The sequence below is a fragment of the Hordeum vulgare genome, chromosome 4H (assembly GCF_904849725.1).
Source record: "Hordeum vulgare subsp. vulgare chromosome 4H, MorexV3_pseudomolecules_assembly, whole genome shotgun sequence".
Classification (NCBI taxonomy): Eukaryota; Viridiplantae; Streptophyta; class Magnoliopsida; order Poales; family Poaceae; genus Hordeum; species Hordeum vulgare.
In genome coordinates this window covers 568,151,675-568,179,272 of record NC_058521.1, presented here as the reverse complement: position 1 = coordinate 568,179,272, position 27,598 = coordinate 568,151,675, and the positions used below count along the sequence as shown (strand labels likewise).

Here is a 27,598-nt window from a genome sequence, read left to right as displayed (position 1 = left end):
AACCACTCCCGGTGATGACCATAGTTTGAGGAGTTAATGTGTTCACCAAGTGCTAATGCGTTGGTTCGATTCTTTATTAAAAGGAGAACCTTAATATCCCGTAGTTTCCTTTTGGACCCCGCTGCCACGGGAGGGATGGACAATAGATGTCATGCAAGTTCTTTTCCCTAAGCACGTATGACGACACACGGAATGCATGCCTACATCACATTGACGAACGAGAGCTAGCCACATATCTCTCCGTGTTATAGCTGTTGCATGATGAATATCATCCAAACAAATCACCAACCCATTCCCTACGAGTTCGTCCTACTGTTGCTACTGTTGTTACTTGTCTTGCTCTGCTGCTACTGCTGTTACTTGTTTTGCTCTGCTGCTGCTACTACTGTTGCTATTACTGTCGCTTGGTACTGTTGCTACTTGCTACTGCTGTCACTACTGCTGTTCCTTGCCGCTGCTATTGCTCGTTACACTGCTGCTACCTCCTACAATTTTGGTTCACTGGACGTTGACGGGAACTGACAACTTCCGTCAACGTGGCAACTTGGCGCCATTAATTCAATCGTTAGGAATAGTCTGCCGTCAACAGATCGTTTCTGACACCGTTGTTATCATATTACTTTACCGTTACTAATGTGCTTGCAGATACTAATCTTTCGGGTGTGGTTGAATCTGACAAATTCAGCTGCTAATACTCAAGAGTATTCTCTCACCTCCTGCCTGGCTAACCAACAAATTTGGGTCGAATACTCTACCCTCGAAAACTGCTGCGAACCCACGCGCTGGTGGGCCCTCAACAACATTCTTCTAGTTTCGATTGCCGGAGAGTGCTAGCAGCATTCTTCTGGTGCCGTTGCAGGGGAAGGTTTGTTGTGGTCAGCATTCGTCTAGCCTTCGCTAGAGATTGCAATCACTACCTCTTGAGCTTGCGTTGTTTTTCCCTTGAAGAGGAAAGGGTGATGCAGCACAGTAGGAGTAAGTATTTCCCTCAGTTTGAGAACCAAGGTATCAATCCAGTAGGAGAATCAAGCCAAGTGTCGAGAGTACCTGCTCAAACACAAACAAGCTTGAACCCAATGCTATAAAGGGGTTGTCAATCCCTTGATTGCAAAGTGAGATTTGAAGGCAAAAAGTGCAACAAAGTAAAAGTATAAGGCTGAAAATATGATGTGAAGTAGACCCGGGGGCCATAGTGTTCACTAGAGGCTTCTCTCAAGATATAAAGTAGGGCAGAGGAGCCACAGGGGTCCCACAAGCCTACTAGGCGCCCCCAGGCCGCGGCTAGGGGGTTGTGGCCTCCCCTGGCACCCTGTGCCTTGGTTCGCAAGCTCCTTGCGTATCTTCTGTTCCAGAAAAAATCTTTTCGGAGGTTTTATTCTGTTTGGACTCCGTTTAATATTCTCCTATGAAAAGGGTCAAAAACACGGAAAAAACAGGAACTGGTACTTTGCATTGAGTTAATAAGTTAGTCCCAAAAAAGATATAAAAGGCATACAAAACATCCAAAGTTTGACAAGATAATAGCATGGAACCATCAAAAATTATAGATACATTGGAGACGTATCACATGAAAAATGAAAGATAAATCTCTGCAGATAGCTCTTACATGACGATACAAGTATGCTAGTGTTGCTGAACCCCAGCTATACTGAGTATCCCAGTCCCTGAGTAGCTCCAAATACATCCCAAAGGCTGAGTTCCGAGTTGCGTGTGTGAAGACCACTTTGGTTAGCACATACCAAAGATAGGCCCGAGCATACTGCTGCACAACCATCTCATCGGCATCCGCAGGGCACAGATTGTTTGCTCCCCTAACTTCTTTTAGCCAGAAATGCTTCACTTTCGAGCTATTGGCCTTGCGTGGCAGAGGGAGAGGGGGCTGAACACCAATTAAATCACCAACCCGAGCTCGCCAGTTAACGGTGCTGACATGACCCATAACAGCTAAGTCGTTGATCGGAAGGCCGCTTATCATGGCCATGTCCTCTAGGGTCATCGCCATCTCCCCACAGGCAAGGTGAAAAGAGTGTGTCTCAGGCCTCCAATGATCCGTAAGTGCGGTGAGCGATGCATGGTTCACTGGTGGTGGGGTTTGCTTGAATTGCAACACAAAGGGCAGCACACCCAATCTTGCAATGTACGACTCGTATCAAACGTCGTACGAAAAGTCATTCGCACCATGACCCCTCATGTGCATAGCTACTACATGCTGCAAAGAATGCGAGCTTCATATCGGTACGACAAACACACATGAAAAACACGAATAATTGATAAGTCAAACTTCTTACCTTCCGATTCTCAATGGCACGAGCACGGTGCTCTCCGTCGACCTCTTCGATTAAACCGTCATACCAAGAGCCATCATCATCCACCATCCTACCAAATAATAACAAACATCCAATTTCATCATCTCTTTTACAAACAAATAAAATGCCAACAATATGTCCATCTATATCATCATCCAACATATTAAAAAAAATGCCAACATTAGGTCCATACAAGTCATCATCCAACATTTTAAACGAAGTATTAAAAAAATGACAACAATACGTCCATCTATATTTGTCAAAATCTACAATTACACAACTATTGTTGGGGAATGTTGCATGGGAAACAAAAAATTTCCTACGCACACGAAGACCTATCATGGTGATGTCCATCTATGAGTGAAGACTGGATCTACGTACCCTTGTAGATCGCACAAAAGGAAGCGTTAAGAAACGCGATTGATGTAGTGGAACGTCTTCACGTCCCTCGAACCGTCCCACGAACTGTCCCACAATCCGTTCCGATATAGCGCCAAACGGACGACACCTCCGCATTCAGCACACATACAACTCGACGATGATCTCGACCTTCTTGATCCAGCAAGCAAGACGGAGAAGTAGATGAGTTCTTCGGCAGCATGACGGCGCTCCGGTGGTGGCGATGATCTACTCCTGCACGGCTCCGTCCGAGCTCCGCGGAAATCCGATCTAGAGGTGAAACTGTGTGGTATAGGCTAGAGTTGATCTAAAGTTGTGTCTCAAAAAGCCCTAAACCACCACTATATATAGGAGGGAGGGGGAGGGGCTAGCCTTGAGGGACAAGTCCCTCAAGGTGCGCCGGCCACCAGGAGGAGGAGGACTCCTCCTCCAATTCGGTTTGGGAAGGAGGAGTCCTCCGCTTCCTTCCCACCTCCCTCTTTCCATTTCCTTTTTCTTTTCTTTTGGTATTTTCTTTATGTGGCGCCATGGGCTCCCTCGGCTGACTCCACCAGCCCACTAAGGACTTGTGGCGCCATCCTAGGGCCTTGGGATCACTCCCGGGTGGGTGGGCCCCTCCCGGTGAACACCCGGAACCCATTCGTCACTCCCAGTACACTATCGGAATTGCCCGAAACTTTCCGGTGACCAAATGAAACCATCCTATATATCAATCTTCGTTTCTGGACCATTCCGGAAACCCTCGTGACATTCATGATCTCATCAGGGACTTTGAACAACATTCGGTAACCACACATATAACTCAACTATACTAAAACATCATCGAACCTTAAGTGTGCAGACCCTGCGGGTTCGAGAACTATGTAGACATGACCCGAGAGACTCCTCGGTCAATATCCAATAGCGGGATCTGGATGCCCATATTGGATCCTACATATTCTCCGAAGATCTTATCAGTTGAACCTCAGTGTCAAGGATTCATATAATCTCGTATGTCATTCCCTTTGTTCTTCGGTATGTTACTTACCCGAGATTTGATCGTCGGTATCCGCATACCTATTTCAATCTCGTTACCGGCAAGTCTCTTTACTCATTCCGTAATACAAGATCACGTAACTTACACTTAGTCACATTGCTTGCAAGGCTTGTGTGTGATGTTGTATTACCGAGTGGGCCTTGAGATACATCTCCGTCACACGGAGTGACAAATCCCAGTCTTGATCCATACTAACTCAACGGACACCTTCGGAGATACTTGTAGAGCACCTTTATAGTCACACAGTTACGTTGCGACGTTTGATGCACACAAGGTATTCCTCCGGTGCCAGTGAGTTATATGATCTCATGGTCATAGGAACAAATACTTGACACGTAGAAAACAATACCAATAAACGACACGATCAATATGCTACATTCATAGTTTAGGTCTAGTCCATCACATGATTCTCCTAATGATGTGATCGAGTTATCAAGTGACAACACTTGCATATAGTCAGAAAACCTTGACTATCATTGATCAACTGGCTAGCCAACTAGAGGCTTGCTAGGGACATTGTTTTGTCTATGTATCCACACATGTATCTATGTTTTCATTCAATACAATTATAGCATGGATAATAAACGATTATCTTTAAACAGGAAATGTAATAATAACTATTTATCATTGCCTCTAGGGCATATTTCCAACAGTCTCCCACTTGCACTAGAGTAAATAATCTAGTCCTCACATCGCCATGTGATTTACATTGTAATAAATCTAACACCCATACAGTTATGGTGTTGATCATGTTTTGCCCGTGGAAGAGGTTTAGTCATCGGGTGTGCTATATTTAGATTCGTGTGCACTTTGCAAATATTCACGCCCTCTCCTTCGACGTAGTCGCGGATGAGGTTGAAGCGTCATTTGATGTGTCTGGTCTTCTTGTGAAACCTTGGTTCCTTTGCTAGGGAAATGGCACCAGTGTTGTCACAGAACAGAGTTATTGGATTTAGTGTGCTCGGCACAACTCTAGGATCCGTCATGAACTGCTTCATCTAGACACCCTCCTTTGCTGACTCCGAGGCACCATGTACTCCGCTTCACATGTAGAATCTGCTACGACGCTTTGCTTGGAACTGCACCAGCTTTCGCACCCCCATTAAGAAAAAATACGTATCCGGTTTGCGACTTAGAGTCATCTGTATCGGTGTCAAAACTTGCGTCGACGTAAGCTTTTACGATGAGCTCTTCGTCACCTCCATAAACGAGAAACATTTCCTTAGTCCTTTTCAGGTACTTTAGAATATTCTTGACCGCCATCGAGTGATCCACTCCTGGATTACTCTGAAACCTGCGTGCCATACTTATGACCAAGCTGACGTCTAGTCTAGTGCACAACATTGCATACATGATAGAACCTATGGTTGAAGCATACGGGACGAAATTCATTTGTTCTCTATCTTCTGCAGTTGGTGGGCACTGAGTCTTACTCAATTTTATACCTTGTAACACTAGCAAGAACCCTTTCTTGGACTGATCCATTTTGAATTTCTTCAAAACTTTATCAAGGTATGTGCTTTGTGAAAGTCCTATGAGGCGTCTCGATCTATCCCTATAGATCTTTATGCCTAGAATGTAAGCAGCTTCTCCTAGGTCCTTCATAGAGAAACTTTTATTCAAGTAATCAGTTACGCTCTCCAAAAACTCCACGTTGTTTCCAATCAGCAATATGTCATCCACATATAATATTAGAAACGCCACAGAGCTCCCACTCACTTTCTTGTAAATACAAGATTCTCCAACCACTTGTATAAACCCAAATGCTTTGATCACCTCATCAAAGCGCTTATTCCAACTCCGAGATGCTTGCACCAGTCCATAAATGGATCGCTAGAGCTTGCACACTTTGTTAGCATTCTGTGGATCGACAAAACCTTCGGGTTGCATCATATACAACTCTTCCTTAAGAAAATCGTTAAGGAACGCCGTTTTCACATCCATCTGCCAGATTTCATAATCAAAAAATGCAGCTATTGCTAACATGATTCGGACGGACCTAAGCACCGCTATCGGTGAGAACGTATCATCGTAGTCAACTCATTGAACTTGTGAAAAACCCTTTGCCATAAGTCGAGCTTTATAAACGGTCACATTACCGTCTGCTTCTGTCTTCTTCTTAAAGATCCATTTGTTGTGAATAGCCTTGCGACCTTCAGGTAGTACTTCCAAAGTCCACACTTTGTTCTCGTACATAGATCCTATTACGGAATTCATGGCCTCCAGCCATTTGTTGGAATCCGGGCCCACCATTGCTTCTTCATAATTCACAGGTTCATTGTTGTCTAACAACATAATTGACAAGACAGGATTACCGTACCACTCAGGAGCAGTACGTGATCTTGTCGACCTCTGAGGTCCCATAGGAACTTGATCCGAAGTTTCATGATCATCATCATCAACTTCCTCCTCAACTGGCATGGCAACGATGGGGGGTTCCCTTGCCCTGCGCCACCATCTAGAGGGGCTAGAGGTTCGACAACCTCATCAAGCTCTATCTTCCTCCCACTCAATTCTTTTGAGAGAAACTCATTCTCAAGAAAACCTCCGTTTTTAGCAACAAACACTTTGCCCTCGGATTTGAGATAGAAGGTGTACCCAGCTGTCTCCTTTGGGTAACCTATGAAGATGCTCCTTTCCGCTTTGGGTTCCAGCTTTTCAGGCTGAAGCTTTTTGACATAAGCATCACATCCCCAAACTTTAAGAAACGACAACTTCGGTCTTTTGCCATACCACAGCTCGTATGGTGTCGTCTCAACGGATTTTTATGGTGCCCTACTTAAAGTGAATGCAGTTGTCTCTAATGCATAACCCCAAGACGATAACGGCAAATCGAAAAGAGACATCATAGATCGCACCATTTCTAACAAAGTACGATTACGACATTCGGACACACCATTACGTTGTGGTGTTTCAGGCGGTGTTAACTGTGAAACAATTCCACATTGTCTTAAGTGAGCACCAAACTCAAAACTCAGATATTCACCCCCACGATCAGACCACAGGAACTTGATCTTCTTGTTACGATGATTTTCAACTTCACTCTGAAATTGCTTGAACTTCTCAAACGTTTCAGACTTGTGCTTCATCAAGTAGACATAACCATATCTACTCAAATCGTTAGTGAAGGTGAGAAAATAACGATATCCGCCGCGCGCCTCCACACACATCGGTATGTATGATTTCCAACAAGTCACTTGCACGCTCCATTGTTCCGGAGAACGGAGTCTTAGTCATCTTGCCCATGAGGCATGGTTCACACGTGTCAAGTAAATCAAAGTCAAGTGACTCCAAAAGTCCATCGGAATGGAGTTTCTTCATGCGCTTTACACCAATATGACCTAAGCGGCACTGCCACAAAAACATGGCGCTATCATTGTTAACTCTAACTCTCTTGGTCTCAATGTTATGTATATGTGTATCATCGTTATCAAAATTCAATATGAACAATCCTCTCACATTAGGTGCATGACCATAAAAGATATTACTCATAGAAATAGAACAACCATTATTCTTTGACTTAAATGAGTAACCATCTCGCAATAAACAAGATCCAAATATAATGTTCACGCTTAACGCAGGCATTAAATAACAATTATTTAAGTTCATAACTAATCCTGATGGTAACTCAAGTGAAACTGTGCCGACGGCGATTGCATCAACCTTGGAACCATGTCCCACGTGCATCGTCACTTCATCTTTCGCCAGCCTTCGTTTATTTCGCAGTTCCTATTTCGAGTTGCAAATATGAGCAACAGAACCGGTATCGAATACCCACGCACTACTACGAGAGTTGGTTAAGTACACATCAATAACATGTATATCGAATATACCTGATTTTTCCTTGGTCGCCTTCTTATCAGCCATATACTTGGGGCAGTTAAGCTTCCAGTGACCCATTCCCTTGCAATAATAACACTCTGTTTCAGGCTTAGGTCCAGCCTTGGGTTTCTTCGTCAGATTGGCAACAGGTTTGCCGCTCTTCTTGGAGTTACCCTTCTTGCCTTTGCCGTTTCTCTTGAAACTGGTGGTCTTATTGACCATCAACACTTGATGCTCTTTCCGTAGTTCTGACTCTGCGACTTTCAGCATCGCGAATAACTCGCTGGGTGATTTGTTCATCCCTTGCATGTTATAGTTCAACACAAAGCTCTTGTAGCTTGGTGGCAGTGATTGAAGCATTCTGTCAGTGATAGCCTCTTGCGGGATTTCAATCCCCAGCTCAGCTAAACGGTTTGAGTACCCCAGACATTTTGAGCACATGTTCACTGATAGACGAATTCTCCTCCATCTTGCAAGCATAGAATTTATCGGAGGTCTCACACCTCTCGATCTGGGCGTTCTTCTGAAAGATAAACTTCAACTCCTGGAACATCTCATATGCTCCATGACGCTCAAAGCGACGTTGAAGTCCCGGCTCTAAGCCATACAAGACTGCATATTGAACTACTGAGTAGTCCTCCTTACGTGTTAACCAAGCGTTCTTAACATCTTGCTCAATCGTAGCGGGTGGTTCATCTCCTAGTGCAGCATTAAGGACATAATCCTTCTTCCCAGCTTGCAGGAGCAACTTAAGATTACGAGCCCAGCCTACAAAGTTGCTTCCATCATCTTTCAACTTAGCTTTCTCTAGGAACGTATTAAAATTCACGGTGACTGTCGCGTGAGCCATTGATCTACAACACAAATATTTCAAAGTGGACTTAGACTATGTTCAAGATAATTAGAGTTTAACTAATCAAGTTACTTGCTAAACTCCCACTCAAAAAGTACATCTCTCTAGTCATTTGAGTGGAACATGATCCAAATTCACTAACTCAAGTCCGATCATCACGTGAGTTGAGAATAGTTTCAGTGGAAAGCATCTCTATGCTAATCATATCAACTATACGATTCATGCTCGACCTTTCGGTCTCATGTGTTCCGAGGCCATGTCTGCACATGCTAGGCTCGTCAAGTTTAACCCGAGTGTTCCGCGTGTGCAACTGTTTTGCACCCGTTGTATGTGAATGTTGAGTCTATCACACCCGATCATCACGTGGTGTCTCGAAACGACGAACTACAGCAATGGTGCACAGTCGGGGAGAACACAATTTCGTCTTGAAATTTTAGTGAGAGATCACCTTATAATGTTATCGTTTTCTAAGAAAAATAAGGTGCATAAAAGGATTGACATCACATGCAATTCATAAGTGACATGATATGGCCATCATCTTGTGCTTCTTGATCTCCATCACCAAAGCACCGACATGATCTTCTTGTCACCAGCGCCACACCATGATCTCCATCATCATGATCTCTATCAACGTGTCGCCATCGAGGTTGTCGTGCTAACTATGCTATTACTACTAAAGCTATTACCTAGCAATATAGTAAATGCATCTGCAAACACAAACGTTAGTTTAAAGACAACCCTATGGCTCCTCCCGGTTGCCGTAGCATCGACGTGCAAGTCGATATTAACTATTACAACATGATCATCTCATTCATCCAATATATCACATCACGTCATTGGCCATATCATATCACAAGCATACCCTGCAAAAGCAAGTTAGACGTCCTCTAATTTGTTGTTGCATGTTTTATGTGGCTGCTATGGGTATCTAGTATGATCGCATCTTACATACGCAAAAACCACAACGGAGATGTGCAGATTGCTATTTAACCTCTCCCGGTGAACACCCGAAACCCATTCGTCACTCACGGTACACTGCCAGAATTGCCCGAAACTTTCCGGTGACCAACTGAAACCATCCTATATATCAATCTTCGTTTCTGGACCATTCCGGAAACCTCATGACGTCTGTGATCTCGTCCGGACTCCGAACAACATTCGGTAACCACACATATAACTCAACTATACTAAAACATCATCAAACCTTAAGTGTGAAGACCCTGTGGGTTCGAGAACTACGTAGACATGCCCCAAGGCACTTCTCGGTCAGTATCCAATAGCGGGACCTGGATGGACATATTGGATCCTGCATATTCTCCGAAGATCTTATCGGTTGAACCTCAGTGTCAAGGATTCATATAATCCCGTATGTCATTCCCTTTGTCCTTCGGTATGTTACTTGCCCGAGATTTGATCGTCGGTATCCGCATACCTATTTCAATCTCGTTACCAGCAAGTCTCTTTACTCGTTCCGTAATACAAGATCCCGTGACTTACACTTAGTCACATTGCTTGCAAGGCTTGTGTCTGATGTTGTATTACCAAGTGGGCCCCGAGATACCTCTCCGTCACACGGAGTGACAAATCCCAGTCTTGATCCATACTAACTCAATGGACACCTTCGGAGATACCTGTAGAGCACCTTTATGGTCACTCAGTTACGTTGCGACGTTTGATGCACACAAGGTATTCCTTTGGTGCCAGTGAGTTATATGATCTCATGGTCATAGGAACAAATACTTGACACGCAGAAAACAATAACAATAAAATGACACGATCAATATGCTACGTATATAATTTGGGTCTTGTCCATCACATGATTCTCCTAATGATGTGATCTCGTTATCAAGTGACAACACTTGCCTATGGCCAGGAAACCTTGACCATCTTTGATCAACGAACTAGCCAACTAAAGGCTTGCTAGGGACAATGTGTTGTCTATGTATCCACACATGTATCTATGTTTTCATTGAATACAATTATAGCATGGATAATAAACAATTATCTTTAAATAGTAAATATAATAATAACTATTTATCATTGCCTTTAGGGCATATTTCCAACAACTATATCATCTAACATATTAAAATACACATTAAATAAAATGACCCAAAGGCCAAATTGAAATCTGCCTAACATATTGAACTACAAAAAAAATTATGTAACATCTAATCCTATCCTAAAACTAAGACAAAATCATCTAATTCGATCCCTACATAAAATCTACCTAACATATTGAACAATATCATCTAACAACTACAAAACAATCCCTAAAACTAAGACAAAATCAACTAATGTAACATAACCTAATATACAAAAATAATATCAAAATAAGATGTTAAAATAAAAAAAGAATTGGATGGTTTGGGGGAGATGACCTCAATGAAGCTTGGGAGGATCCGATCTATTAGTTTTGATGGAGGAGGGAGTAGATCAAGGGGGTGAGGAGGAAGAGGGTGGCGATAGAGTGAGCAGAACGAGAGAGCAGGGCGAGAGGAGGAAGAATGGCCGGGTGGGGCGGGCCCATGGGCAACTCAGTTAACACGGCCAGTCGCCAGGGTCCGTGGCGTCTGGTCGCCACACCCAAACGGTGTAGTCCCTGGTGTGTGGCCTTCGCCACATCAGCCGGTCAACGAAGGGGAGGGGGTGGAGCGGGCCCGTGCCAGGCGCCAGTGTGCATGGCGTCACCCGTGCAACCCAAACGCGAGGGATGTTGGCGTCACGTAAAGAGGTTAGTTTGGAAAAAAAAAATTCAAACTCAGGTCACATGTATATTTTGTACTGCTTTAGGGTTAGAAAAAAATGTCCCATGTTGTGAGAGAGAGAAGACAGAATAAAATTAAGGCGTGACAAAGTCTTAAGAATAGAACTTTTTTATGCAAATTGAAAGAGTCAATACACACTATAATAAAAAAAAAATTGCAATCTGAATGATTAACTTGTTACCAGAATGTGCTTGAATTCAAGACTCCAAGCTGTTGTTAAGAATTTGCAACAAAAATTCAAAGTAATAATAGTAAATAGAAATGACCTTGCTTTCTGCCGCCGCCCTCTGGGCCCCTAGCCTGTCGTCGTCGTTGGCTGCCTCGTCGTTGTTGCGAGCATCGTTCTGGTGACCTGGCCAACTCTCATTGGCTGCCCCATCGCGGTCGCGTGCCTGATCCTGGTGACCTGGCCAGCCACCATCGACGTGCTAGTTAGGATCCATCGCGTCGACCGTCGGGGTGGAGTCGTGCGTCTCGATAGAGTCTCGATCGAGTCGTGCGTCCTCGACCTGACTCGATGCCTCTGTTGGGGAACGTTGCACGGGAAACAAAAAAAATCCTACGCACTTGAAGACCTATCATGGTGATGTCCATCTACGAGAGGAGATTTGGATCTACGTACCCTTGTAAATAGTTTTCTTTTTCTTTGTGTCAAGGTAGAAGATATTGGTTATAATGTTTATTGGTTCTTGCATGCTTACCTGTTTAGCTTTCAAAGAGCCATATTATTTTGTCTTCTCCTTTGTGTTTGCCTGCAGATTCAGCTTAGTCCAATGCGCTTATTATCGTTTTCATCGTTCGATCGTGCAAATGAAAGGCAGCAACGATGATATATGATGAAGTGACTGAGACTGAAAAGCTGGTATGAACTCTACCTATTTTGTTTTTGTAAATATGACTAGCTTGTCGACCCAGATTTAGCCTTGTTGTGAGAGAACCATGTTTGCAATGACAACTTAGAGATCATAGTTTTTGATGCCATGCTTATTTAGCTAAGAGCTTATAATGGTTTGTCTTGAATTCCAACATAGATTTTGAGATGACTACGATGTAGTATGATAGGATGGTATTCTCCTTTGAATGTTTCAAGTGGCTTCACTTGGCGCATGTTCATGCATGTAGTTGAAACAAAATCAACATAGCCTCTATGATGTTCGTGTTCATGGTGATTTATATCATGTTCATGCTTGCATTCAATGTTAGTCAAACTCATTGCATCTTGATGAATGTTGTCGCTCTCTAGTTGGTCGCTTCCCAGTCTTTTGCTAGCCTTCACTTGTACTAAGCGGAATACTGCTTGTGCATCCACTTCCATAAACCCAAAAGTTTTTCCATGAGAGTCCACCATAACTACCTATTTGCGGTATCTACCTGTCGTTCCAAGTAAATTTGCATGTGCCATTCTCTAAACCTTCAAGAAATAATCTATTTAGCTTGCCCGAACCGCTCATGTGGTGACAGAAGGCTATTGGTATCTTCCATGCTAGGAGTGCTATCCTCGACAAGTGTTTGTTCACAGTCATTCACGAGAAAGGGGTCGATATTTGGAATGCCCTGTTCCACACCTAAATCGAAAACATAACTGTAAAACAAGACTTCCCCCGGATTGATGTTAGTATGGACGGTACCTGAGGATTCGGCTAGCCGTGGAGTGTGATTGATTGGTGGTGGGGGAGTTAAAAATTTACTTTTCTGTTTGGGAACCGCCTATAGCATGAGTAGCATGGAAGATATTGAAAACTCTTGGTCATTGCGTTGACAATGAAAGCATGCCACCCAAAATTATTATCTCTGTTTTCAAAGCTTGAGCTCTGGCACCTGTGCAAATCAATGCTTCCCTCTGCGAAGGGCCTGTCTATTTATTTTTCTGTTGAGTCATCCTCCTCTTATATAAGCACCAATTAGAGAGCACCTCTGTCATTTTTATGCTTGGATTTTGATTGATATTGAGTATGACTATGACTGGATCTTCGTTGCTATGAATTACAATGTTTAGTCAGCCCTTGATCTTTGAAAGTGCTCTCCATTTATGTTTTGTGGTCTCAGAAAGAGCTAGCGAGATACCATCTATTCATATTGCTTCATGCTTGTTTTGATTGAAGTGTTGGTATTTGAAACTCATTATTATTTGCTCGTTGGCTGATTATGCCATTGATATTAGTTGACCGTGAGACCTTTGTGTCATTTGCTTATGTGGTTAACTTGTGATCTTGCTGAAATTCTGGTTATGAGTTAGACATGGTTGCAACAACAAGATCAAACAGAGTTTGTCAAAGTTTTTCTTTCTCTCTCAGTTTGTCAACTGAGTTGCTTGAGGCCAAGCAAGGTTTTAAGCTTGGGGGAGTTGATACGTCTCCACCGTATCTACTTTTCCAAACTCTTTTGCCCTTGTTTTGGACTCTAATTTGCATGATTTGAATGGAACTAACCTGGACTGACGCTGTTCTCAGCAGAATTGCCTTGGTGTTATTTTTGTGTAGAAATCAAAGCTCTCCAAACGTCCTGAAAATTTATGGGGAGCAGTTTTGGAAAATATCAAAAATATCTGCGCCAAGTTCCACCTGAGGGGGTGGGCCAGTGGGCCACAAGCCCTGGCTCCGCCACCACCCCCCTGGTGGCGGTGGGCAGGCTTGTGGGGCCCACACGGCTCTGCCGCCCCAAACTCCAGCTCTATAAGATCCCTTTCATCCCAGAAAAAATAAAAAGAGAAGTTTTCGCCGTGTTTGCGATACGGAGGCGCCGCCACCACCTGTTCTTCATCTGGAGGGCAGATCTGGAGTCCGTCTTGGGCTCCGGAGAGGGGAAATCGTCGCCATCGTCATCATCAACCTTCTTCCCTCTCCAATTCCATGAAGCTCTTCGTCGTTCATGAGTAATCTATTCATAGGATCGCTGGGTGGTGATGAGTAGGATGAGATCTATCATGTAATCGAGTTAGTTTTGATCGGGATTGATCCCTAGTATCCACTATGTTCTGAGATTTGATGTTGCTACTACTTTGCCATGCTTAATGCTTGTCACTAGGGCCCGAGTGCCATGATTTCAGATCTGAAATTATTATGTTGTCACCAATATATGTGTGTTTTAGATCCGATCTTGCAAGTTGTAATTACCTACTATGTGTTATGATCCGGCAATCCCGGAGTGATAATAACCGGAACTACTCCCGGTGATGACCATAGTTTGAGGAGTTAATGTGTTCACCAAGTGCTAATGCGTTGGTCCGGTTCTTTATTAAAAGGAGAACCTTAATATCCCGTAGTTTCCTTTTGGACCCCGCTGCCACGGGAGGGATGGACAATAGATGTCATGCAAGTTCTTTTCCCTAAGCACGTATGACGACACACGGAATGCATGCCTACATCACATTGACGAACGAGAGCTAGCCACATATCTCTCCGTGTTATAGCTGTTGCATGATGAATATCATCCAAACAAATCACCAACCCATTCCCTACGAGTTCGTCCTACTGTTGCTACTGTTGTTACTTGTCTTGCTCTGCTGCTACTGCTGTTACTTGTTTTGCTCTGCTGCTGCTACTACTGTTGCTATTACTGTCGCTTGCTACTGTTGCTACTTGCTACTGCTGTCACTACTGCTGTTCCTTGCCGCTGCTATTGCTCGTTACACTGCTGCTACCTCCTACAATTTTGGTTCACTCGACGTTGACGGGAACTGACAACTTCCGTCAACGTGGCAACTTGGCGCCATTAATACAATCGTTAGGAACAGTCTGCCGTCAACAGATCGTTTCTGACACCGTTGTTATCATATTACTTTACTGTTACTAATGTGCTTGCAGATACTAATCTTTCAGGTGTGGTTGAATCTGACAAATCCAACTGCTAATACTCAAGAGTATTCTCTCACCTCCTGCCTGGCTAACCAACAAATTTGGGTCGAATACTCTACCCTCGAAAACTGCTGCGAACCCACGCGCTGGTGGGCCCTCAACAACATTCTTCTAGTTTCGATTGCCGGAGAGTGCTAGCAGCATTCTTCTGGTGCCGTTGCAGGGGAAGGTTTGTTGTCATCAGCATTCGTCTAGCCTACTAGGCGCCCCCAGGCCGCGGAGCCACAGGGATATGAAGTAGGGCAGAGGAGCCACAGGGGTCCCACAAGCCTACTAGGCGCCCCCAGTGTTGGAGCATATATCTCCATATGTGGTTTTGGTACTTGATGACAATTCCTATGGACTAATGGTTGCCTTAAGTTACATTTATAGGATTTGTCCATAGGCACTTCTTGAAGTCCATCTATTGGGTTCAAGGAGTTTATATGATGACCAAGATGGTATTCAAGGTATTATCCAAAGAATGGTCATAGAGACACATGGTTGATCAAGATCTCAGACAAAGAGTAAATCAAGATGATCAACACATAAAGCGTACAAGATGTACCGAGAGGGATCAAGTGATCCCATGGTATGGTAAGCATTGTCCATTACGTGTTTGTGTACTAACCCATGGTCTTCGTGAGAGTTCTATGTGGGGGTTAAGTGTGTTTACATGGGCTTGCGTCAAAGGGAAGATCTCATACAACCCATGGAGTATGACGTCAAGTTGTGATCGTCATCAAGATTGCGGTGTGCAAGTTCAAGTGGATCAGCACGAAGATAGCATGCTTGAAGCTTGTCGTCCATTATGGTGGCAATGGACTTGTGAAGATATGTTGAAGAGTGGCTCACCCATAGTGAGTATGGGGGAGCAATCAACTAGTCTTCATCAAGCCAACACAATCAAGAAAGGTGGTCCATCTTGAGGAAGCCAAGATCATCATCATCTAGCTCAAGAGGATGAGGTGCAAGGTATAGGTTTGCCCTTGATAGGTTTTCTGGTTAGGATAAATTGTTGTTCTATCAAGGGGGGCTCTCAAGTGAGTAGCTTGATCGTATCGTTCGTTGAGAGCTCAAACCATTTGCATCCTTGCATCATACTTCTTGGTTCTTATTTGGTGTTTCTCTTTGTGAGTTTTAGAGCTTATGGTCATCTTCATGACAAGCTCGAGTTCATCGAAAACGGAGTCCATATGCATCTACTATGATGTTTTCGATGTTGGAGTTTTTGCTGGTTCTTCATTCATGGAGATCTCACATCTCTATATCTTTGGCATATTCATAACCGCATGGTCGCTGTTTGGATAGCCCTTGTCGTCCTGAATCCAACAAGCTTGGGTTTGCTCGATTCGGAGCTCGTATGCGAAAGTTATGGCTGTTTCAGTGGCGAGCGGTAGTACTGCTGGACCTAGCGGTAGTACCGCTGGACCTAGCAGTAGTACCGCTAGAGTTGGCGGTAGTACCGCTGGCCCTAGCGGTAGTACCGCTGGCTCGCGGTAGTACCGCCCCTGGTCAGTGGTAGTACCGCTCCAGGAGCTTAGTACCGCCTGCCTAGCGGTTGTTCGTCGACGGACCTTTTTGCGAAGACTTTCTTGGCGGTGGTAGTGCCTTTGCACTACCAGGGGCCCAGCGGTAGTACCGCTGGGGCCAGCGGTAGTACCGTTGGAGTGCCAGCGGTAGTACCGCTGCAGACAGCGGTAGTACCGCTAGCTGGCGGTAGTACCGCTGGAGTGACAGCGGTAGTACCGCTGCAACCAGCGGTAGTACCGCTGGAGCTCGGGCAGAGAGTGGGGGTAACAGTCTGATTCTTTCCCCCACTATATAAAGGGGGTCTTCTTCCCCCTTGGCCTTATCCATCTGTTGAGCTCTAGTTCTACCTCCATTGTTGACATTCTTAGAGCTTGATTACTCTCAATCCCTCCAATGATTCTTGCTTGTTCTTGAGGGAAAAGAGACAGGAGATCTAGATCCACATCTCCACCAATCACTTTCTCCTCTATGTGAGGGGAACCCCTTGGATCTTGATCTTGGAGTTCTTTGTGAGCTCCTTGTTCTTCCTCTCATATTTCTCCATAGCTTTTGTTGTTGTGGAGGGATTTGAGTGTGAGGGACTTGACCACTTCGTGTGTTCTTGCCATTGCATTAGTTGCATCGGTTTGAGTTCTCCACGGTGATACGTGGAAGTGAGAAGTTGAGAAGCTTACTACCTTTGGTACTTAGTACCCTTGATATTGTTCTTCGTGGATGCTTTGGCGTCCTAGAAGCTTGGTGGTGTCTCGGAGCTCAATCATTGTGGTGTGAAGCTCCAGGAAGCGTCGGGGTCTCCAATTAGGTTGTGGAGGTTGCCCCGAGCAATTTGTACGGGTACCGGTAACCGCCCCCAAGGGTTGCCACGTGTACAGGTTCGGTGACCGCCCCCAAGGGTTGCCATTTGTACGGGTTCGGTGACCGCCCTCAAGGGTCCCTTAGAGGAATCACGGCATCTTGCATTGTGCGAGGGCGTGAGGAGATTACGGTGGCTTTAGTGGCATCTTGGGGAGCATTGTGCCTCCACACCACTCTAACGGAGATTAGCATCCGCAAGGGTGTGAACTTCGGGATACATCATCGTCTCCCCGTGCCTCGGTTATCTCTTACCCGAACCCTTTACTTATGCACTTTACTTTGCGATAGACATATTGTTTATTGTAATATATCTTGCTATCACTTAGTTGTTTATCTTGCTTAGCATAAGTTGTTGGTGCACATAGGTGAGCCTAGTTGTTTGTAGGTTTTGTGCTTGACATATAAAACGTTAGTTTTATTCCGCATTTGTTCAAGCCTAAACCTTAACTATTTTAAAGCGCCTATTCACCCCCCCCCCTCTAGGCGACATCCACGTCCTTTTCACCCAGGCCGCGGCTAGGGGGCTTGTGGCCTCCCCTGGTGCCCTGTGCCTTGGTTCGCAAGCTCCTTGCGTATCTTCTGTTCCAGAAAAAATCTTTTCGGAGGTTCTATTCCGTTTGGACTCCGTTTAATATTCTCCTATGAAAAGGGTCAAAAACACGGAAAAAACAGGAACTGGCACATTGCATTGAGTTAATAAGTTAGTCCCAAAAAAGATATAAAAGGCATACAAAACATCCAAAGTATGACAAGATAATAGCATGGAACCATCAAAAATTATAGATACATTGGAGACGTATCACATGACAAATGAAAGATAAATCTCTGCAGATAGCTCTTACCTGACGATACAAGTATGCTAGTGTTGCTGAACCCCAGCTATACTGAGTATCCCAGTCCCTGAGTAGCTCCAAATACATCCCAAAGGCTGAGTTCCGAGTTGCGTGTGTGAAGACCACTTTGGTTAGCACATACCAAAGATAGGCCCGAGCATACTGCTGCACAACCATCTCATCGGCATCCGCAGGGCACAGATTGTTTGCTCCCCTAACTTCTTTTAGCCAGAAATGCTTCACTTTCGAGCTATTGGCCTTGCGTGGCAGAGGGAGAGGGGGCTGAACACCAATTAAATCACCAACCCGAGCTCGCCAGTTAACGGTGCTGACATGACCCATAACAGCTAAGTCGTTGATCGGAAGGCCGCTTATCATGGCCATGTCCTCTAGGGTCATCGCCATCTCCCCACAGGCAAGGTGAAAAGAGTGTGTCTCAGGCCTCCAATGATCCGTAAGTGCGGTGAGCGATGCATGGTTCACTGGTGGTGGGGTTTGCTTGAATTGCAACACAAAGGGCAGCACACCCAATCTTGCAATGTACGACTCGTATCAAACGTCGTACGAAAAGTCATTCGCACCATGACCCCTCATGTGCATAGCTACTACATGCTGCAAAGAATGCGAGCTTCATATCGGTACGACAAACACACATGAAAAACACGAATAATTGATAAGTCAAACTTCTTACCTTCCGATTCTCAATGGCACGAGCACGGTGCTCTCCGTCGACCTCTTCGATTAAACCGTCATACCAAGAGCCATCATCATCCACCATCCTACCAAATAATAACAAACATCCAATTTCATCATCTCTTTTACAAACAAATAAAATGCCAACAATATGTCCATCTATATCATCATCCAACATATTAAAAAAATGCCAACATTAGGTCCATACAAGTCATCATCCAACATTTTAAACGACATATTAAAAAAATGACAACAATACGTCCATCTATATTTGTCAAAATCTACAATTACACAACTATTGTTGGGGAATGTTGCATGGGAAACAAAAAATTTCCTACGCACACGAAGACCTATCATGGTGATGTCCATCTATGAGTGAAGACTGGATCTACGTACCCTTGTAGATCGCACAAAAGGAAGCGTTAAGAAACGCGGTTGATGTAGTGGAACGTCTTCACGTCCCTCGAACCGTCCCACGAACCGTCCCACAATCCGTTCCGATCTAGCGCCAAACGGACGACACTCCGGTGGTAGAAGAGTTCTCCGCAGCGTGACGGGGCTCCGGTGGTGGTGACGATCTAATCGTGCACGGCTCCGCCCGAGCTCCGCAGAAATACGATCTAGAGGAAGAACTATGGTGTCTAGATCTGAGTTGCACGTGGCAAAAAAGTTGTCTCAAATCAGCCCTAAATCACCACTATATATAGGAGGGAGGGAGGGGAGGAGGCAGCCTCAAAACCTCAAGGTTTGGCCGAAATTGGAGGTGGAGGAGTCCTACTCCAATCCTACTTGGAGTAGGATTCCACCTTCCCACTTGGAAACTCTTTCCACCTTGTGTTTTTTCCTTCTCAAACCTTATGGGCCTTAGTGGGAACTTATTCCAGCCCACTAGGGGCTGGTTTATATCTTCCCATAGCCCATGAGACCCCTTGGGGCATGACACCCCTCCCGATGGTCCCGGCACCCCTCCCGGCACTCCCGGTACACTACCAATGAGTCCGAAACTTTTCCGGTGACCAAAACAGGACTTCCTATATATTAATCTTTACCTCCGGACCATTCCGGAGCTCCTCGTGACGTCCTGGGTCTCATCCGGGAGTCCGAACAACTTTCGGTTACCAACACCTATAACTCAACTATACCGAAACATCATCGAACCTTAAGTGTGCAGACCATGCGGGTTCGAGCACTATGTAGACATGCCCCGAGGTATTCCTCGGTCAATATCCCATAGCGGGACCTAGATGCCCATATTGGATCCTACATATTTTTCTGAAGATCTTATCGGTTGAACCTCGGTGTCAAGGATTCATATAATCTCGTATGTCATTCCCTTTGTCCTTCGGTATGTTACTTGCCCGAGATTTGATCGTCGGTATCCGCTTACCTATTTCAATCTCGTTATCGGCAAGTCTCTTTACTCGTTTCGTAATACAAGATTCTGTGACTTACACTTAGTCACATTGCTTGCAAGGCTTGTGTGTGATGTTGTATTACCGAGTGGGCCCCGAGATATCTCTCCGTCACACGGAGTGACAAATCTCAGTCTTGATCCATACTAACTCAATGGACACCTTCGGAGATACCTGTAGAACACCTTTATAGTCACCCAGTTACGTTGTGACGTTTGATGCACACAAGGTATTTCTCCCGTGCTAGTGAGTTATATGATCTCATGGTCATAGGAACAAATACTTGACATGCAGAAAACAATAACAATAAAATGACACGATCAATATGCTACGTATATAATTTGGGTCTTGTCCATCACATGATTCTCCTAATGATGTGATCTCGTTATCAAGTGACAACACTTGCCTATGGCCAGGAAACCTTGACCATCTTTGATCAATGAACTAGTCAACTAGAGGCTCACTAGGGACAATGTGTTGTCTATGTATCCACACATGTATTTGAGTTTCCAATCAATACAATTCTAGCATGGATAATGTACGATTATTACGAACAAGGAAATATAATAATAACTAATTTATTATTACCTCTAGGGCATATTTTCAACAGCCTCGACCGGTTGCTGCTTCGTGCGTGGGCACTCAATCTATTCCTGGCGTGGATGCATCAGCCCATATCTCCTTTTAGCTTAAAACTGTTGGAAATATGCCCTCGACCGGTCGCTGCTTCGTGCGTGGGCACTCAATCTATTCCTGGCGTGGATGCATCATCCCATATCTCCTTTTAGCTTAAAACTGTCAGCGGTCAAAACCAACTAGCGAAGCATCTACATCATACTCCCTCCGGTCCTTTTTAGTCTGCATATTAGCTTTGTCCGAAGTCAAAGTATCTCTACTTTGACCAAATTTATATAAACATGTATCAACATTCACAATGCCAAATTAATATTAGATTCATTACGAAAAGGTAGTTTCATGATATGTATATTTGATCTTGTAGATGTTGATATTTTTCAATATATATTTGGTCAAACTTTGTAAAGTTTGACTTGACCCAAGTCTAATATACGGAGTAAAAAGGACCGGAGGGAGTATACATACGTATATTTTTCTTTTGCTCAAAATCAAGGTATAGCGGTTGCCATACCCTACCCACGGGAGGCCTCCGTGAGTGCATGTTGGACATACATCCCAACACATTTCTCCCTGACATGAACACAATGTTGGCAACACGCACCAAAAGATCATCGTCCATCATTGCATCGTAACCTTCTCCTCCACCGCAGGAACCAAAATAGTATTTCTCAAAAAATAGTGGCTTATATGCGTTTTTTAGAAGGGAAATGTGAAAACCCAAGAGACGTGCAGTTGCACTGTCATGCCATGTTACAGGAATCAGCAGCCCATCTGCGTTCGGCCTTGTTCAGCTACGGCCCAAGCAAATGGACCAGCGCCTCGCCTCCAAAACAACGACCCGAACGAACGGAGATCTCTGCTGTGCGAGCGCAGCGCTTTCGTTCGTTTAGTCCCACCTCGCGCAGGGACAGGTGAAGGGAGGCGAGGACGCGCTATATAAGTAGACCCTGGGCAACCTGAAAAAGCATACCTTTCTCGGCCTTTTGGCTAAGATCAAGTGTAGTATCTGTTCTTATCAGTTTAATATCTGATATGTGGACTACATGTCCACAACGATATTAAATTTATTTTTTGTGGGGGAGGGCCCATCACAGTAGCTTGCTGCTGGGGTCCTCGGGTGTCGCCCAGGCGTTGCACTGCTGCCTGGGCAGGCGCACCCTAACCAAATCAAGTTCAAAATTTCTCAAACTGAACTGGGTTAGCACCCTCGCCCGTGCTCGAAACTGAAATGGGTTGGAATCTCCCACTATCTCTATATCTCACCTGCCTGTTTTGGGACGAAATTTGCTCAGACAACACGGGACTATGCATTGTCACGTAACAACCGATAATAAGCCGCAATGAACCAAACACTAAGGTTAGCCGTGCCAACCTTAGTCTGCTAACCAAACAGCCCCTACATCTTCTTTTCAGCACTCCCCTCTGGTGTTTCCCCGGAGCACCACGTTACCGCCCCCACGCCGGCCTCCGCCGACTCTGCCTGCTGCACGCGCCTCATCTTCCTCCCACGCTTCGTCACCGCGGCGGCCTTCTCGGCCTCGACCGCCTCGTGCTCCCCCGCCCACCGCCGGCCGACGGCGCAGGCCACCGCCAGCGCCAGGGCCTGCACGAGGAACATGGCCAGCAGCAGCGCCGCCTCCAGGAGCACCAGCGCGACCTGCTCCCTCCGGTCCCTGGCCGACGCGAGGAGCGCGAGGCAGCGGTCGCGGCGGAGGAGCAGGGCGCACGCGGCGAGCGCGTGGCCGCAGAGCGCGGCGACCGCGTGGGCGTGGCAGCAGAGGCGGCGGCGAGCGGCGTGGGCGTGGAGGGACGCGAGCGCCGAGAGCAGGGTGGCGGCGTGCACGGAGACGAGCGCCCAGCCGAAGGGCGTCGGGCGGGGCCGGAGCAGCAGCGCCGGGCCGAGCGCGGCGGCGGCGAGGGCGAGCAAGGAGAGCTCCTCAGGTTGGAGCTGGAGCCGGGGCTCGACGCCATTGCACTTGCACGGTTGCACCGAGCTGGAGCTGGAGCTGTCGGCCGTGTGTTTGGCTGTTGCTGGTACTGGTTGCAACGTCGTTTGTTTGTTCTTTGGCGAGACGTGTGTCGGGGTGAGGGTTAAATACCGAGCGCGCGGGGCTGCGAGGTGACCGTTGAGCGGAGTGAGCAACGGCTTAGAGTTGGCGCCGGGAGTGGAGCGGGAGCCCATGGCCATAATTGCTGCGCAACATCACAAAAGGATACCATTACTAACTAGGAGTAGTTGAGAACAGTAAAATTCCAAAATAATACCCCCTCTGTTCGTAATTACTCGTCGTGGAAATGAATTAAAGTGGATATATCTAGAATTAAAATAGATGTATCTAGAATTAAAGTATGTTAAGATACGTTCATCTTTTCGTTAAGTATTTTCGGACGGAGGGAATAGGAAAGACAAAAAACCTGAAACCTTTTGACATAAAAAAGGATGAATTTTTTTAGCTGCTTGCAATTTTTCATGGCCATGATTGCTGCCCAACATCACCAAAAGATACTCCATCCATTCAGGAAGAAATGTTTTTGCCTAACAGCACCTGGGCCTGGAGAGTGGAGACTGAATGGAAAGAGAAGTGACCATTCGAGGGGGAAACACATTCACATAATGGACGGGGCGTATGACACAAAGGAGAAAATAAACTAATAAATGTTGCTTTTAAAAACCGAGCTAATACAAAAACCATGAATGCGCGCGTTGTTAACTTCGTGGACCCGTCCATGCAACACCAACAAAAAACTTGGCAATCCTTAAATTCTGGGCCAAAGTTCACGTGGTCATCTAAGATCATACATAGTATTCACAGGCTAAACTAGGAAGTACTGGTAAATCTAGTTTCTGAGGGTTAGCACAATCCTATATTCACATACTTTCAGGGTAGCAGTAACCTAAACTAGGTACAAGAAACGGAGAGCGCCCAGGACAGGAGGATGGACAGTTGGAGTCGCCACTTTGCCTGTGCTTGGGCCATATCAGCAAGGAACCTGTGATAAGATTAAACAAGGTCAAATCTCCTTCCAGACTTTCAGCGACAACTTGATTTAAGAAGTCCGTTTAAAATGAGCGACAGTATGTGTGTTGTGCCTAGGCCACTAGCTATTCCAATGTCGACAATCTGCTAACAGTTTCCGCCAGTCAATGGAAACAAATTCAATTTTGAAAAATAGCACATGCCTACAGGCTATCCACCCATTCTAGATAAAGACCAAATCAGGAGTTGTCTCACAAAGATTCGGTACTTTACATGTCGAAAACCAGAAAAGACGCCAGTAAAGATTTTCGGTCGTGTTATAACTGAAATAACACGCCACAGCTATAATCAGGAAAGTATAGTGGGCACTAAGAATAAAGGTTCTCAATTACCTCAAGAGCCATAAACCCTAAGCATGTAATGGATGTCAAAGGAAACAAATTCAGAAAGAAAGAGCACATGTCTACAGGCTCTCCAACCATCTAGATAAAGACCAATTGGGAGTTGTTTGACTAAAATCCAGTTGTTGGGTTGATAGCAAATTTACAGACAGAAAACCAGAAAAGACATAGCTATAGATTTCCAATTGCTATAATTCAAGTAACATGCCTCAGGTCAGAAAAATAGTGTGTTTGTGGGTCAACCCTCCAGAAGAATAGAGTTTTTCAATCAATTACCTTAAGAGTCATAAACCCTGAGCATGTATTGGATGTCTTGCCTACACACAGGGCACAATGGTTCGTCCAAGAGTTCCACCCTTTTCGCGCAGTTGCAACAGCAGACAAGATGACCACAAGGAACAAAAGCTGCCCGCCTTCTTTTCCTTAAGCATATGACACATAGCTGCCCGTCACCCATTTCACCAGGCTCGTCGTCGCTACCATTTTCTCCAGCATCATCTTCATTGTCAGCTTCATGAAATCTTTCTTGAGCTTCTCTTGCCTCTCTGTGCCGTTTAACTCTCTCCCATAACCTACATCATTACAAACATCAAATTATCCGCAAAAACACGACTACAGAAAAGAAAAGGGAATAGCTAAAAAGAACCATATCAGGCTAACATGAAGTATCTAGTTGCAATTATCCCCATAATAATCAAGGTTCACTAAATAAAGCCTTTTGCAATGGTGAAAACGCCACATTTGATAGTTCACAGTAAGAAATATTCACCCAAACATTTTGCTCACCACCCTGTTCCATAAGTTACAAAAGGTACCTGTAAATGGCATGGCCTAGTAAGCCAACTGACACAGTTCCAAGAGCAACAGTAACCCAGAAGAACAGTCTGGCACGTGAAGACATCTCGGCTTCCATCTCACCCTTGGTCAGATCAGACCTGAATCAAGGCAAAGTGTTACAGAAAGCCACGGAACAAAATAAGACCTTAACATGCATAATGAACTGTGGATGTTCTAGAATTATGATGGCTGGCGCAATTAAGAATATGAAACCTATGGATAAATAGCATCCTTACAAGAAATATGGAAGGTCTGGGCACAAACTGATCTCAACATTTTGATTCTTTAATCGACATAATCCAATTGCTGTAATCTCCTTTCCAATAGGAAGAATCTTTTCTTCGTCCAACAACGCAATCTGTCATATAAATAAGCAAATAGCTATAAAAAGTGATCCACAAGGTGATTACTGCCTAGAAAAATATATGTTTCAGCATACAAACACAAGAGCTTACCGGATAGCCATTGCCAACAATAGTCTGAAACAATGTGTAAGAATTTTGCTCAACTGGGATAAGCTTGTGATACACAGTTGTAAGAGGTAATGACTGATGAACTGCCCCATCAAATTTCACATGTACCATTTCCCGTAATTTCTCGGAAGCAGGATCCACAAGACCAAACGAAACCTTTCAAAAGGAAAAGTGCAGTAAAATTAGAGGTAAAAATGATTACGGAAACAGCAAGTGTATCAACTATCAAGTGTAGATAGCATACCCATCTAGATGATGTTATAATTTGCTCTTTCAATGATTTAAAAAAGAGAGCGTGTAGGTCAAAAGTCCATCCAAAGATGCCTCTCCATTCGCCGAACAAGCACTACAAAAGTATATAGAAGATCACATTACACCAGTTAGACATCTCTACAAGGAGAGGATAGTGGGTACACGATAGAGTGTTTACAGAGCAATGCAAAACCATAAGAAAAGTTTCAGGCACACAAGTGCTATTTTACTTTTCACTCATAAGGATATATCATGATATAACAAATAAAATAAAATACATGGAAACTAGAAAACTTCAAGATCCAGACCCTTGTGTGAATAAAAACTAAAATGTATCGAGGCGAAACTTCACACAATAGTCAAAAGGCATTGGGATATTCTAGAACCTGCATCTAAATCAGCCACTGGCAGGAGCCAACACTTCATTCCAAGACATTGTTTATACAAAGACCCATAAGAAATTCAGCAGTCAGCACACAATCTTATTGGATGGAACGGCATTTAAGCAAAGCTTAAAAGTCTATCAAGTTCATTGACCCAGGATGCAGTTCCCCAAGTTCATCTCAGACTCTAGAAAAATTTCCTATCATCCAATGACTACGACATCATGATGCCCTCTAGTCACTTTCTAACTTCAAACCTCCATATTAGTTGCATCACACCACATCCCATGCCACACTTCCTGAGTTTTTACAATGGTGCTCTCCTAGAGGCATACAAACCCATGGATGCATACAGGGTTACAGCCGCTTTGCAGCTCGAAGACCTTGTTACCACCGCTCGGTGTTGCAACGCTAATTAGATAGGTGTGAAGTTAATCATTTAATTCCTGATGCAACAGAAGCTCAAACTGCAAGCACTAGTTCTCTACTTCTCCAAACTATCCTCTTGTTAAGGGAACCACAGAAGTTGATAAGTTTTCCATCCTACTCCTAGAAATTACAAGGAAAATTATCCATAGATAATTGCAAGTGTAAAAATTCTCCGGGAAAAAAAAGCAGCACGGTAGCACTTAAAACTAGGGTTAAAACGAAACAAAAGATTCACAGGCATCCCAATGTCCAAACCTGTCTATATCTTGTGCCTAACCGGAACCTTAAAACATTCAGATATATCTTGGTCACCGATGAGAAAGTAAGTTCCACACATATAAACCCTAACCCCCAAAGCTGTGTATATCCTCTGCTTAATCGGAGCCTCAAAACGTTGCCTCGAGGGGGAATACAGATTAGAACCGACATCCTTGCCCAAGCAGCCGCATAAAAAGCCCTAGCACGTAACCCTTGCTCTTAGGGAGTCGGGGAATCTGGGAACTCACCGTCTGGGTGTGCCTGGTGACGACGCAGTGCTCGCGGGAGCCAGGGGGGGTGAGGAACGTGCCCCCGGGCGGGGAGCGGACGATGCCCCGCACGGCGGCGAGGCGCGACTCGCCGTCGCGGAGCCCCGCGAGGAAGGAGTAGCGGAGGTCGGGGATCGCGACCGCCGGCGCCTCGGCGATGCGGCGGAGCGCCCCGGACGCGGCAAGGTACTTGCCCAGGGAGGCGACAGCGAGCGCCGCCGTGCCGAGGCCGAGCACCGCCCCGTCCAGCGCGGCCGCGACGCGCGCGAGCGCCTCGATCGTCTCCCGGTCCCGCGCTGACATGGTTGGCCGCCGGCGGTGCGCGAGACGACCTTGCTGGCT

At 45.1% G+C, this 27,598-nt stretch overlaps 2 protein-coding genes and 1 non-coding gene across 3 annotated transcripts; 1 reads left to right on the top strand and 2 right to left on the bottom strand.

Moving 5' to 3' along the window:
- Positions 1-21,942: 21,942 nt before the first annotated feature.
- LOC123451493 lies at positions 21,943-22,138 on the top strand. Its single transcript, XR_006632350.1, has one exon. It is a non-coding gene; the product is annotated as a U2 spliceosomal RNA (small nuclear RNA).
- Positions 22,139-22,196: 58 nt separating this feature from the next.
- LOC123449599 lies at positions 22,197-23,224 on the bottom strand. Its single transcript, XM_045126875.1, has one exon. It carries the CDS (start codon positions 23,162-23,164, stop codon positions 22,373-22,375), a length of 792 nt encoding a protein of 263 aa, XP_044982810.1. The 5' UTR covers positions 23,165-23,224; the 3' UTR covers positions 22,197-22,372.
- Positions 23,225-23,621: 397 nt separating this feature from the next.
- Positions 23,622-27,598, bottom strand: LOC123449598 (E3 ubiquitin-protein ligase SPL2). The gene is made up of 7 exons (XM_045126873.1): positions 27,236-27,598; positions 25,910-26,011; positions 25,648-25,821; positions 25,429-25,550; positions 25,171-25,290; positions 24,632-24,927; positions 23,622-23,967 (listed from the first exon to the last, which is right to left on the bottom strand). Exons 1-6 carry the CDS (start codon positions 27,557-27,559, stop codon positions 24,633-24,635), a joined length of 1,137 nt encoding a protein of 378 aa, XP_044982808.1. The 5' UTR covers positions 27,560-27,598; the 3' UTR covers positions 23,622-23,967; position 24,632.

Bases quoted from the DNA above. Each gene is read 5' to 3' on its own strand.
- LOC123449599 (XM_045126875.1), bottom strand. From the start codon at position 23,164: ATGGCCATGGGCTCCCGCTCCACTCCCGGCGCCAACTCTAAGCCGTTG.
- LOC123449598 (XM_045126873.1), bottom strand. From the start codon at position 27,559: ATGTCAGCGCGGGACCGGGAGACGATCGAGGCGCTCGCGCGCGTCGCG. The intron at 25,551-25,647 runs GTAAGCTCTTGT...TTTATATGACAG, and splicing joins TTGTTGGCAATGGCTATCCG to ATTGCGTTGTTGGACGAAGA. The intron at 25,291-25,428 runs GTAAGGATGCTA...GCCTTGATTCAG, and splicing joins CCAGACCTTCCATATTTCTT to GTCTGATCTGACCAAGGGTG.